The sequence below is a fragment of the Ornithorhynchus anatinus genome, chromosome 1 (assembly GCF_004115215.2).
Source record: "Ornithorhynchus anatinus isolate Pmale09 chromosome 1, mOrnAna1.pri.v4, whole genome shotgun sequence".
Classification (NCBI taxonomy): Eukaryota; Metazoa; Chordata; class Mammalia; order Monotremata; family Ornithorhynchidae; genus Ornithorhynchus; species Ornithorhynchus anatinus.
Window position 1 is genome coordinate 54091828 of NC_041728.1, and position 14380 is coordinate 54106207.

The 14380-nt window shown below is 42.1% G+C and overlaps 1 protein-coding gene across 9 annotated transcripts in view; it reads left to right on the forward strand.

Annotated features, from left to right (window-relative positions):
* Positions 1-14380, forward strand: part of UNC79 (unc-79 homolog, NALCN channel complex subunit) — a 169684-nt gene that overhangs the window by 131130 nt on the left and 24174 nt on the right. For all 9 annotated transcript variants that reach the window (XR_005659965.1, XM_039911870.1, XM_039911872.1 and 6 more), the window contains 4 exons: positions 3607-3780; positions 6148-6216; positions 7301-7411; positions 8600-8704. Coding sequence is in view for 8 of the 9 variants with exons in the window: in XM_039911870.1 (XP_039767804.1) it covers positions 3607-3780; positions 6148-6216; positions 7301-7411; positions 8600-8704 (459 nt within the window). In the remaining variant the exon portion in view is untranslated. The remainder of the gene's footprint in view (positions 1-3606; positions 3781-6147; positions 6217-7300; positions 7412-8599; positions 8705-14380) is intronic.

Consider the following 14380-nt stretch of genomic DNA (forward strand, 5'->3'; position numbering starts at 1 on the left):
AGTCAGGAGGTAGACCAGATGACCTCACATGGTCTCTGTAAAACAGCTGTATTTTTTCTATCAGCTTATCACTGTCCTTACCTCTCAGCAGGCCCCCTCATCCCCTACCATCCATCCCCTCTCCATCCCCTCATCCACTGCTGTCCAACTTCTCTCCACCCCCTCACACCATCCTCTCCTCTCTTCTCCCGCCAACCTCCCCAGCCTAGTGAGACCTGTGGAATCCTCACTCCATCATGGGAAGTTTCCCTCCATCCTTGACCTATTCCTCACCCAGTCACTGCTTCACTGCTCCTCCCTATCATCCCTGAAACCTGGCTCTCCCCAGGTGACACAGTCTCCTCAGCCACTCTCTTCTCCCATCCCCCCAGACTCACTGGGAAAGATGGAGAAGTTGGTTTCCTATTTGCTCCCCAGTGCCACTTTTGTACCAACCCACCTCTTCCATCAGTCTCTTTCCCTTCCTTTGAAACTCGTATCATCTGCCTCTACTACCCCGTAGCCAGTTACTAGTCATGGTTATATACCACCCCCCCTAACTTCACCTCCAACTTTCTGAACCATTTTGATGCTTTTCTTACATTCTTTGTCTCTTTCTCTAGCTCTACATAAATCCTTGGGGACTTCAATATTTGTGTGGATGTCCCCGAAGACCCTTCCACTCGCTGCTCGCTTCCTCTCACTCCTCAATTCTAGTACCTCCTACTCCATCCCACCTCATCCACTCACCAACTTGGGCACACATATGATCTCATCATCTCTAGTCAAAGTACAATCTTTACTCCTTACCAACGCTGGAATTCTTCTATCCAACCACTATCTCCTCACTTTCCTTCTTTCCCCCACACTCCCCACAGCATGGCCTAATAGGAAGAGCATGGGCCTGGGAATCAGAGATTCCAATCCTGACCATCACTTGTCTACTGTGTGACCTTGGAGCATCTTGCTTCACTGACACTGTCCTCTCCTGGTTCTCTTCCTATCTCTCTGGCTGCACACTTTCAGTCTCTTTTGCAGGTTCCTCCTCTGGGTCCCCTTCTAGAGAAGCAGCGTGGCTCAGTGGAAAGAGCATGGGCTTTGGAGTCAGAGGTCATGAGTTCGAATCCCAGCTCTGCCACTTGTCAACTGTGTGACTGTGGGCAAGTCACTTAACCTCTCTGTGCCTCAGTTACCTCATCTGTAAAATGGGGATTAAGACTGTGAGCCCCATGTGGGACAACCTGATTCCCCTGTGTCTACCCCAGCGCTTAGAACAGTGCTCTGCACATAGTAAGCGCTTAACAAATACCAACATTATTCTATTCTCCATCTACAACCACTCTCTTGGTGAACACATTCACTCCCATGGCTTCAACTTCCACTTCTATGCAGACAATTCCCAAATCTACATCTCTAGCCCTGAGCTTTCTCCTTCTCTGCAGTCTCACATTTCCTCCTGCCTTCAAGACATTTCTACTTGGATGTCCTGCCTTCATCTCAAACTTAATGAGTCCAAAACATAACTCCTTATCTTCCCACCAAAACCCTGTCCTCCCCTTGACTTTCTCATCACTGCAGGCAGCACCACCATCCTTCCTGTCTCACAATCCCATACCTTGATGTTATCCTTGACTCCTATATTTCATTCAATCCACATATTCAGTCTATCATAAATCCTGTCAGTTCAAGCTTCACGTTTTTAAATCCACCTTCCTCTCTATGCAAACTTCTACTATGTTAAATAAAGCACTTGTCCTATTCCTCCTTAATTACTGTATCAGCCTCCTTGCTGTCCTCCCTGCCTCCTATCTCTCCTCACTCCAGTCCATACTCATTCTGCTTCCCAGACTGTTTTTCTACAGAAATGTTCAGGCTATGTTTCCCCACTCTTCAAACACCTCCAGTGGTTGCCCAGCCATCTCCCCATCAAACAGAAACTCCTTATCATTGGTTTTAAATCACTCAATTATCTTGTCCCCTCCTAACTCACTGCTCTCCTATTACAACGCAGCCTACACACACTGCTTCTTTAATGCCAGCCTACACACTGTACCTCCATCTCCTCCATTTTGCTGCTGATCTTTCACCCACATCCTGCCTCTGGCCTGGAGTGCCCTTCCTCTTCTTATCTGATAGACAATTTCTCTCCGCATCTTCAAAACATCATTGAAGGCACATCTCGTCCCAGAGACCTTCCCTGATGAAGCCCTCATTTCCTTATCTCCCACTCATTTCTGTGGAATGCAGATCTGTTCCCTTTATCAACCCTTCCCCAATCCTATCAGCCCCATAGTATTTCTGTACTTATCCCCCTCTAGACTAGAAACTCATTGTGGCCAGCGAATATGTTATATTGTACTCTCCCAAGCACTTAGTACAGTGCTCTTCACACTGTAAGTGCTCAATGAATATGATTGATTGCTTCCCACAGCTGCAGAGTCCTGGAGTCTAAAAATGGGAAAGGGAGGCCATGGTTTCTTCCCAAGTCTCTCCAGGCTGGTTGTTTAAAACAAACATGAAAGTTAGCAAAGGTGGAGGAGAGAGGGAGGAACTACGAGGGTAGGAAGGAGTATTTGTTGATGAGGGTCCTGGGAGGAGGTTTGTGGGAGCCAAGAAGAAATGGGGAAACTAACGGCCATCACAGGGGGCAGAGAGGAAGAAAGGAAGAGGGTACAGAGGAATGGGGGTTTGGAGAAGCCTGGGTCAGGGTGCAGAGTCACCTCATGGCCAAGAGTCTCTTGGGGGCATCGGCACATCTATTTTACTTTTAATAAAATAAAAATGGGCCTACTGTCACACTGCTGGTAGATTACCTTCCGACACATACAGCGTATTCCTCAAGCAGACAATTCTCTGTGACTGACCTGCTTATCTGAGCCGTCATCTTGCAGTGAAAACTGTTGTTTAAAACTCCAGTGATTGACCTTGGCTTGATGGAAAAAGTCTATTCTTAAAGCTAATATAGTAAAACAAAAAACACAATGGAACCGGAAAGGAGAAGTTTGTTGGCCTGGAGAGGTAATCTATTCATGAGTGTGTTGTAGATGGCTAAAATGTTAGAAGATTCTTATTCAAATATCAGATAAGATTTTCTAAAGAAATCTGGCTAGAGGGTTTGAAGGGAATGTCAAGAAAATATTTTTAAGAAAGAAATAATCTGTTCCTTGTTCCTACTTAGTCATCTCTCCTTTTTCCTTCTAATCCAGCAGGCATCTCCATTTTTCCCCCAGTCTTGAATCTATCGATATATGATAAAATGTCTTTGAAAAATCACCTTTGGTCTTTCTATTTTTCCATGTGAAGCAGCGTGGCTGTGAAGCAGGTGGCTCACTGGAAAGAGCACGGGCTTTGGAGTCAGAGGTCATGGGTTCAAACCCCAGCTCTGCCACTTGCCAGCTGTGTGACTTTGGGCAAGTCACTTAACTTCTCGGTGCCTCAGTTCCCTCATCTGTAAAATGGGGATTAAGACTGTGAGCCCCACGTGGGACAACCTGATTCCCCTGTGTCTACCCCAGCGCTTAGAACAGTGCTCGGCACATAGTAAGCGCTTAACAAATACCAACATTATTATTATTATTAACTTTTCAGTGCTTGAACTTTTCTGTTTCTTGCACTTTTGTTTCCTAGGGTTTAAATAATAAGAAGAACTTGCCGGCAGGGGGTGCTATGTTACGTTGTTTGGAAAACATTGCTACTTTTATGGAAGCTTTGCCTATGGATTCGCCTAGTAATCTCTGGACCACAATCAGTAACCAGTTTCAGACTTTCTTTACCAAACTGCCTTGTGTTTTACCTCTTAAGGTAAGATATGCTCCCTATTTTCATTTGACCACTTTTTCCAAATTTCAGTTAGATGTTTGTTATTAAAAGTTACTGAAAGTTGGAGAAGCAACCTAATCTTGTGAAAAGAACACAGGGCTGGGAGTCAGTTGACGTGGGTTCTAGTCCCATCTCCTCCGTTTTCTTGCTGTGTGACTTATTGCAAGTCACTTAACTTTCTTTTAACTTGTAAAATGAGGATTAAACAGCTGTCTCTCTCTTCTTAGGTAAGTCATAGTCCCTATCCCACATAGATCTCACAGTCCATCTTGTATTTATTCATTCGTCCCACATAGATCTCACATTCATTCATTTAGTCGTATTTATTGAGCACTTACCGTATGCAGAGCACTCTACTAAGCATTTGAGAGCGTACAATACAACAATAAACAAACACATTCCCTGACCACAATGAGCTTACAGTCAAGAGCTCGTCTTGTATTCATTCATTCATTCATTCAATAGTATTTATTGAGTGCTTACTATGTGCAGAGCACTGTACTAAGCGCTTGGAATGTACAAATCGGCAACAGATAGAGACAGTCCCTGCCCTTTGATGGACTTACTGTCTAATTGGGGGAGACAGGCAGATAAGAACAATGGCAATAAATAGAGTCAAGGGGAAGAACATCTCATAAAAACAAGGGCAAATAAATAGAATCAGGGTGATGTACATCTCATTAAACAAAATAAATAGGGTGATGAAGATATATACAGTTGAGCAGACGAGTACAGTGCTGAGGGGGTGGGATGGGAGAGGGGGAGGAGGAGAGGGAAAGGGGTGAGAAGAGGGTTTAACTGCGGAGAGGTGAAGGGGAGGTGAGTAGAGGGAGCAGAGGGAAAAAGGAGGGAGCTCAGTCTGGGAAGGCCTCTTGGAAGAGGTGAGGTTTAAGTAGGGATTTGAAGAGGAGAAGAGTATCTAACCTAGCGCTCAGTACAGTGCTTTAGAAATGCCACAGTTAATATTATTACTATAATATCAAAACCTTGAGGCCCAGAATAATAGGGAAACATTATTCTAAAGGATATGATACAGTTGGAAGACTTTTTATAAAATGATATCTGTTAAGCACTTACTATGTGCTAGGCACTGTACTAAGCACTGGGATAGATGCAAGATAATCAAGTTGGACATAGTCCATGTGCCACATGGGGCTCATAGTTTTAATCCACATTTTACAGTTGAGGTAATCGAGGCACATAGAATGTAAGTGACTTGCCCAAGGTCACACAGCAGACAATGGCGGAGCCAGGATTAGAACCCATGTCTTCTGCCTCCCAGATCCATGCTCTTTCCATGAGGCCATGCTGCTTCTCAAAGACTTAAAAGATGTGTTACTGATGTGCAGAAAATGAAACGAATTATGTTTATTACTTTATTACCTTTCCTCAAGCTACACTGAAGTTTAGAGTATAGAGTGCACCTGAGCTCCTGGGATTCACATATCGTTTTTCAGCCGGTGGTCAGGAAAGGATTAAAAAGAAACAATGTTCTCGCAAGGGCGTTGTTTAAGTTTAGCTCTTTTGAAAAGTCATTTTCTTCTCACAAATTTCTATCATCTTATATAAGGTAATACTATGTACTAGCCAAGCAAATGAAAATGCTTGTTTGCTTCCACTGGAGAGGCCCTCATGATAGCAAATGTCTTCCTTATCTTCTGAAGTTATTTGGACTAGTGGGATATCATCAGGACTGATTCTCCGAGGCTCCCCTTCCTATACTCTGGGTCCCTATTGGTTCTGTTTCCTACCAGCAGCCTTGGAGCAAGCCAAGGAGATAGAACAAAGGGTATCAGTGATTTTTAACATCCTTTATTGATTGACTATAAGCACCAAAAAGTTAACATTAGTGACCTAGTTCCCTAGAAAGGGCTACTTGATTTTTAAACCTCTCTTCTTGGAAGCATAAGCCCAAATGAGCCAAACAAATGAACTTCCATGCTTTTTACAAGAAATGTAGTTTTAGATTCTATTGGGAATGCTTCTAGAAAGTATCAAGGGCAAGAGCCTGAGAAGCAGCATGGCCTAATGGAAAGAACATGGGCCTAGGAGTCAGAGGATCTGGATTCTAATACTGGCTCTGCCACTTGCCAGCTGTGTGGCCTTGGGCAAGTCACTTCACTTCTCTGTTCCTCAGTTCCCTCATCTGCAGAATAGGGATTCAATACTTGTTCTCCTTCCTACTCAAATTTTTGAGCCCCATGTAGGACCTGATTATCTTATTTCTACCCCAGTGCTTAGTAGAGCACTGGGCACATAGTTCGTATTTAATCACAGTTTTTAATTAATTATTAAGAGACATCATAAGAAAGGTTTTGACTCATATCTTTCCTTTGTTTTCGCTGCCAGTGTTCTTTAGATTCCAGTTTGAGAATAATGATCTGCCTTCTGAAGATACCTACGACCAGTGCCACAAGGGTATGTTTCTGGTCTATCAAATCGAAAGCTGAGCACAGTGGGAATCAGCATTCCACTTTTCATGACTTCTCTTGAATGCTCACCTTCTATCCCCTCCTTTTTCTTCCTCATTCCTACTCACCCCTCCTCTTTTCTCCTTAGTTCTCTCTCCTCCTCTTTCTTCCCTCTTCCTCCTCTCCCCGACCCCTGACTGAAAGGAGCACAAGAACCCAAAGCGTGACAGTTCAGTAATACATGCGATGGTGCAGTAATTCCCAGATCTTGCTTCTCATAGCTTTATGTTTGGTGTAAACAGGCATGAGAATGAAGATTTGGGAATTACTGTAAATGCCTGCATATTGCAGTATTTCCTTCCTATGGAGATTATCATAGGTGGTCTCTACTGGTCTTAGAAATGGGCCTTAAAGTTTAATTGAACTACATTCTTCCTTTGATTGGGTTCCATCAAGGCTTCAAGCAACCCAAAGAGCCTTTCACTTACTTGCCCTGTTTCAGCAGCACTTTATGCTGAGTACCTTGTGGAGAGTGATGATTCCACTTGTTTTACTATCTAGTTCCCTCCCAAGAGAAGGGTGAGCCAAGAATAACTCTTCTATATACTGACAGATTCCTATGAGAAATGTTGCTGCAATACTAGGGTATATTTCCTCTACTTTAGCATTGAAAAAGGCATTCAACTGAAAAGGGGATTTGAGGACACAGCTGGGATCAATCGTGGGCATCTTATAAATGTACTTGATCACCTAAATTTGGGAACCAGGGTAGAAGAAAATTAAAGAACCTCAAAAATGTAAATGTGGGTGGGATTAGAAATTATCTGAGTGGGAATCTCTAAAATAACAAAGGTGATAAATCATTGCTTTATTTAGTCATTGGCTGAAGATGAAACTCTTTTCTAATACTTTACTTGCATATAAATATAAAGTCAGCACAGCTATTTGGCTGTAAAGAAAATCATCCTGCCTCGTGTCTTCCAAGTTAAAACTAATGATCTTATTACAGCTAAGCATGGTAAGATCTTAGTTCTATTTATTTTTGCTGAGTGAATCAGCAATTGATTTTCTAAAACCGCATTTCATTGCAGAGTCTGTTGGAGCCATTTTCGAAACTACTCAGCTTTGTGATTCAGAATGCAGTGTTCACTCTTGCCTACCTGGTGGAGCTGTGTGGTTTATGTTACAGAGCTTTCACTAAGGTAAGAATGAATATGTATGTGTCACTGAAAAGAGTTGAAAAGTGAGTCAAAAGCCAATTCCTTCAAGTGGGAAAAGATGAAATTGATGATAAATTTATGTATGGTTTAACACATCACTCAATTCTATCAATGACTGATCTGTTTCTTTGAAATGCAGTTATACGGCAGAAAGGGAAAGCCTTAAGAGGGTCAAAATGGTACTGATGAGTACAAAAATGATATTTGATGGGCTAGAAAAGAGGAGAGGGGAAAAAAGGACTGAAGCCAAGGGGATGTTACACGATTTTTCAAGGTTCATTCCAGCCCTGTGTTTTGATGACTCTGAGAATAATTTGCATCTTCTCCTTATAGTCGAAAGTCAAAAAATATTGGCTTGCCGTTTGTAAAAGCCTATGCATATCTCCTTAAATCCTACTGTTTGTTCTATCTCCCAAATTCTGGACCTTTGATTTCCAAGATTCTAATCTGATCTTTTGTCATCCGCCCTTAATGGTCTTTCTATTGCATTAGCTGAAGCCAAGAGAGTTTATTTTCTCTTTCAGAAAAGATGAGAAAGTACTACTTTCTCTATGCTTGTGGGGTAGTTGTTTGAGGTATTTAACATGGTCTTAATGGAGAAATGGAATGCAGGAGAAGATTAGAAGATAATGAAAGATCAACATCCTCTCTGTTCTCTAACCGTTTTTAAAATTCCTTCTGTTTGGCCTCTCTGCCTCTCTCTCTTTCTTCTTCTCTCCCTCTCTTTCTCTCTTCCTCTCTATCCTTGCCATCTCTTTCTCCCTCTTTCGATTTCTCTCTTCCCTCTCTTTTTCTTTCTCTCCCTTTTTTTCCCCTCTCTTATTCTCCTCTCCCCTTTCTTCCCCATCTTCTTTCTTAGCTCATTCAAAATGCTTCCTCCTTTCTCAGAACTTCATTCTGTTTGTCCTTTAATAGGCTTCACTATTTTCCTCATTTAATTATTTCTTGGCTTCTCTTTCAAAATCCTTTGCTCCTGATTATTCTATCGTCTCGTTTTTCTTCCTCTTTGCTCTTCTTGTCTCTCTTGCCTTTTCTAAGTGCACCTTCAATCTTTCTATCCTTTCTTCTTGGGATTTTAAATAACTGTTATTTAATTATTTGGCTAGTAAATTATCTTTTAACTGACTGTTTAGCACTCTCCTCTCTTTCCCCTCATTTTATCTTTTTCAGGAACGGGATAAATTTTACTTGTCACGCAGTGTTATTTTAGAACTACTGCAGGCCTTGAAGTTAAAGTCTCCCTTACCAGATACAAACCTACTTCTGTTGGTACAGGTAGAGTATTGGCTGACATATGATAACATGCATGTTATCTCTGCATAGTCCTCTAGACTGTAAGTTCACTGGGGGCAGGGAACGTGTCCACCAACTCTGTTATATAGTACTCTCCCAATCACTTAGTACAATGCTCTGCACCTAGTAATCATTCAACAAATATGATTGATTGATAGGGGTAGTTGTGAGCCCTCGGCCTTAGGTTGGCTGTACACTCTGCAGGCTTGCTTAGTAACAAGGATATTCCACCAGTCCTGGAGTTAGAATAGGTCCTTCTGCTTCCCACTAGGCCATGCTGCTTCTCTACTCTTACTCTTCTCAAGCCCTTATTGTTATATAGACTGTGTATTTTGATCATTTATATTTCCTAGCTTCTCCTCTTCAAAGTGTATGTTTCACAGTGGAAGGAATCAAGTCTTACTTCTATCAAATTCTCCCCAAAGCCTGGGTCAGTGCTATTTAAACTGGTGGTGCTCAATAAATGCTGGTGAGGGTAATAATGATGATAATGAAAGACTGTTCCTAATATCCGCATTGGAAGCCCAATACTCCTCTTCCTCCATTTTCCCATCTATCTCTTCCACACGTGGAACTCCCTCCGGTGACAAGGGGAAATTCATATATAAATCAGACATGGGAAGGAAATCAGAGAAAATCAGGGAAATCATAAATCAGAGAAAGGGAAGGAAAATGTAATTCTGCTGAACATTTAGTAAGGGTTTGGGGTAGCAGTTTGAAACTTGTGGTGAAGCCATAAAGGAATAATGTCCCTTAAGGGTTTATGGCTCTTGAACCTTGGTCTTCCTCCAGGAGGTGATCAAGCTTCACTTCTGGGTTCTTGGTTTAAAATCAGTATTTCTGGAAAGTAATTTTGTCATATCATTTGCTAACCTCCCCCAAATGTTTTTCATAGTATCATAGCTTGAAAGCGTCCTCAAATACCAGAGATTTAGTTCAAAAGCTGATCATCTATCTGCCTATTCTATTTATAGCCGGGCCTCTTACATTTTCCATTAACTTACAAGGACACACTGAAGCAGTCAGCTTGAAGCAATGTGACAGGGCTGTTGATTGCTGTTAAGTGACATTACCAGATACCCAAGCATACAATAATAGAAGATGGGACAGTTCAGTTAAGAACAAAAATGTCATAAAGAACAGGGAAGAAAACCAACAAAGCTACAGACTGTGAATGTTGGCCACAGTGGCTAACTAAAGAACAGGCTACCCACAAAGTGTTGTGAGAACTGCAGGCCATCATCTGTCAGTCTTTTTAGTAGCATGAGGTAACTCAGCTGACAATGCTTTCTTTGAATCCAAAGGACTCTTAAAATGAAAAGACAATGACCAAAAGCCACTGAGGAGGGATGGGTGGGCCTGGGGTTCTGGGGCAAATCCCCTGAGAGTGGTTTTAAGCCAACAGCATGGTCTGATGGATAGAGCACAGGCCCGGGATACAGAAGGACCTGGATTCTAATCCCAGCTCTGCCACTTCTCTGCTGTGTGACCTTAGGCAAGTCACTTCACTTCTCTGGGCCTCAGTTATCTATAAAATGAGGATGACCACTGTGACCCCTATTGCATAATGGGTAGAGCACGGGCCTGGGAGGCAGGTCATGAGTTCTAACTAGCTCCGCCACAAGTCTGCGGTGGGACCTTGGGAAAATCCTTTCACTTCTCTGTGCCTCTCTTTCCTCATCTGCAAAATGGGGATTGAGACTATGAGCCCCAAGTGGGAAAGGGACTGTGTCCAACTCGATTTGCTTGAATCCACTCCAGTGCTTAGTACAATGCCTGGCACATAGTCAGCACTTAATGAATGCCACAATAATAATTATTATTATTAACAAGTTGGCAATCCTGAGCATGATTTGCATATAATGGTTTTAAAATCATCATCCCTGTCTCAGTATGTGGGTGACTCAACTGAAACATCAGGGTGTTGCAACCCACTGTACTCGGAGCCAGCTTTAAGTATTTGACTGCCTTGAGAAGAGAAAACATTAGCCCCCCTCCCCTATGCCATATGGAATGATTACATTACACCACATGTGATGCAATGAAATTCTTTTACATGGAAGCCCCTCCAGCTTCCCCGTCTCTCCCCACCTCCAAACTGCAGCACTTCTCTGAGGTGTTGAGGAAGGGGGGAGTCCCAGACTGTTTCCCTTGCCTCAGAGCCATTGGATTCCTTTCCTAAGTCCCTGTGAACAGAGATACCACTTTAGTCTCAGGCCAGGGGATGAGAAACTGCGTTACCTAGTGGATAGAGCAAGGGCTAGGCAATCAGAGGGACCTGGTTTCTAATGCCAGTTCCACCATTTGTCTGCTGTGTGACCATGGGCAAATCACTTAACTTCTCTGTGCCTTAGTTACGTCTCCCATGAAATGGGGATTAAGACTGTGAGCCCCATGTGGAACAGGGACTGTGCCCAATCTAATTTGCTTGTATCCACCCCAGGGCTTAATACAGTGTCTGGCACATAGTAAGCGCTTAACAAATACCACAATTATTATTATTATTATCAAGGAGAAACTGGCGGCCTATGAATTTTCCACCACAGCCAGCCTTTTTCCCAGTGTGCTGTTAAATTCACATCTCCAAGAGACATTTCCTGACAAAACCCTTATTTCCCCTAGTCCCTCTCCCTCCTTTGTCATCTGTGCACTTGGAATCTGTACCTTGTAAGCACTTGATATTCACCCCTTCATCAGCCCCATAGCATTTAATTACAAATCCATAGTTAAGTGGTATTTAAGTGCTTACTATGTGCCAGGCACTATACTTAGTGCTGGGGTAGATACAGGCTGGACACAGTCCATGTACACACGGGGCTCGCCATTGAGACTACCCCAAGGTCACGCAGCAGACAAGTGGTAGAGCAAGGATTAAAACCCAGATTCTCCTGACTCCTAGGCCCGTGCTCTATCCACTATGTTAATGTCTGCCTCCCTGTCTAGACTGTAAACTCTGTTATATTGTATTCTTTTATTGTATTCTCCCAAGTGCTTATTACAGTGTGCTGCCCACAATAAGCACTCAATAAATTGATTAATTTAGGTGGTAACCTCGCTTCCTCTCTGTCTGAGGCTGGCTCTGAGTGTAACTTCACCTTGAACAAGATTGATCTAAGCACTGTTAGGTTTGGTAGTCCAAGATTTTGTCCTGTAGCTACTGCTTTGGGCTGTTTTTCATTCAAGTACACTGGGAGACTTTAACCAGCCCTTGTCAGATGCTGGCAGTGGAACCCTGACAGGTAATATTGTGCAGTAGTTAAGAGAGCCTAAAAAACAATGATTACTGCATCTCGGTAAAGTATGGAAAAAAAACTGGTCACAGGAAAGTCAAAATCAGAAAGTTGGCAATGTTTCTAAGACTATTTTGTTTAAGTTTATAGTTGATGTTTCCTTTTTTTAGTGCAAATTCATATTTCCACCTGCAATTCCTGAAATAAATGAACAAGTAGGGTAAGTTTGGTTGTAATAATAATGAATGGTAATTATGGTATTTGGTAAGCACTTAATTTGTATCAGTCACTGGTCTAAGAGTTGAGGTAGATACAAGTTAATCAGGTTGGACACAGTCCCTGTCCCACATTGGGCTCACAGTCTAAATAGAAGAAGGAACAGGTATTTATGCAGTTGTTCTACAGTTATGTCATTTTTTGGAATATTTCTTTTAAATCCAGCATATCAAATGAAGCATTTTAAAAATATTTTTGTACTCACCCTAAGTACTTAGTAAAATAAAAGTACTTACCCTAAATACTACCCTAAGCAAAAACAGCCATCACTTGAATTTTGTACAACCAATTTTCCAGGAATGTGGAAGCTACAATCTTGTAGAACCCCTCCCTCATTAAGGAAAATTCATATCATAGAACTCACCCATGTCTGCCAGGTGCATACTCACCTCCTTCTTTGCTGATACCAAATCCCTGCATCCAATTAGCCCCATTGTGTCAGAAGAACATTCCCTAGTGCCCTAAAATCATTCTAGCCAAACATGGAGTGGAAACATAGGTTACAACTGGACTTAATATAATTATTCTGTAAGCTTTTAAAGAAATAGATCATTGTAGTCTAAATCTAAGTGCAAAGCATGAATTCACGCAGTGATATTTCTTGAACCCGTAGTGTGTACAGAACATTGTACAAAGCCCGAGGGAAAATGGGATAAAATATAAGTAATTCAGCCCCTGGACCTTGGTGGGTTCTCCATCTAAAACTGGATCTAGGTGGTTGGCAAAAGGCATGTGAGGAAACAGTGGATCCAAAAAGACAAAATGACACAAGAACAGAGAGGACCAAGATGAACAGAAGAAGAACTCCAGTACATTGCTCTGTTTTCAAGCTCCTACAGCTCAGGCAGGGCTGCTGGAGTGCAGTAGCTACAACAGTCATAGCCAAAGCTTTCTCATCGTTCTAATCTTTGTGGAGACCTGCTATTTCCACTGTAGGCTTCCCCTGCCTGCCATAACTAGAGTGGCAGAAGGGGAGGTTAGTGTGTGTCCCTGGAAGTGTGGATCAACAGTGTGGTCTAATGAAAAGAGCACGGGCCTTGTAGTCAGAGGACCTGTGTTTGAATTTTGACTGTCACTTACCTGCTGTGTGACCTTGGGTAAATCACTTAACTTCTCTGTGCCTCAATTACCTCATCTGTAAAATGGGGATTAAGACTATGAGCCCCACATGGGATAGCCTGATTACCTTGTATCTATTCCAGTGCTTAGAACAGTGCTTGGCATATAGTAAGCATTTACCAAATACCATTATTATTAATATTATTATTATTATTTCTCTGTGCCTCAGTTCCCTCATCTGTGAAATGGGGATTTAACTTAATAATAATAATAATGTTGGTATTTGTTAAGCGCTTACTATGTGCCGAGCACTGTTCTAAGCGCTGGGGTAAACACAGGGGAATCAGGTTGTCCCATGTGGGGCTCACAGTCTTAATCCCCATTTTACAGATGAGGGAACTGAGGCCCAGAGAAGTGAAGTGACTTGCCCACAGTCACACAGCTGACAAGTGGCAGAGCTGGGATTCGAACTCATGAGCCCTGACTCCAAAGCCCGTGCTCTTTCCACTGCGCCACGCTGCTTCTCAACTTAGACTCTGAGTCCCAAGAGAACAGTTACTGTGACTGACCAGATTTATCTTATATCTACTCTCGTGCTTAATATGGTGCTTGGCACATAGTAAGCGCTTAACAAATACCATAATTTTTACCATTATTATTATTATTTTGGAGAATCAAAGCATGAACTACTGATACTTCATTCTCTTCTCACCATGGGGAAGAACTGTAGAAACATGGCAAGCACTTAGAAAAATCAAGAAAAACTTGAAACGGAAAGAACCTCAACAACTCCGTGAATCTTCTGAATAACCAGAATTCAATGATTATTCTTGGTCCCATGGAGACAATGGCTCATGTTTGGAGTGGAATTTCCTCTTTCAAACATAAAGGGTCCATTTAGATGATGACTTTTTTTCAAGACACTACTTGGGAACCTAGTAGAATGAATATACTTCCTTTAAAATTCTCCATTTACTTCCTTTCCAAAGTTAAATATGATCCATTGAATTTCTTTGATGATTTCACACCCGCTAAGTAGTTATACTAGATGGAATATTTGTGACTTATTTTTAAAGACATTGTCAGGTCATCT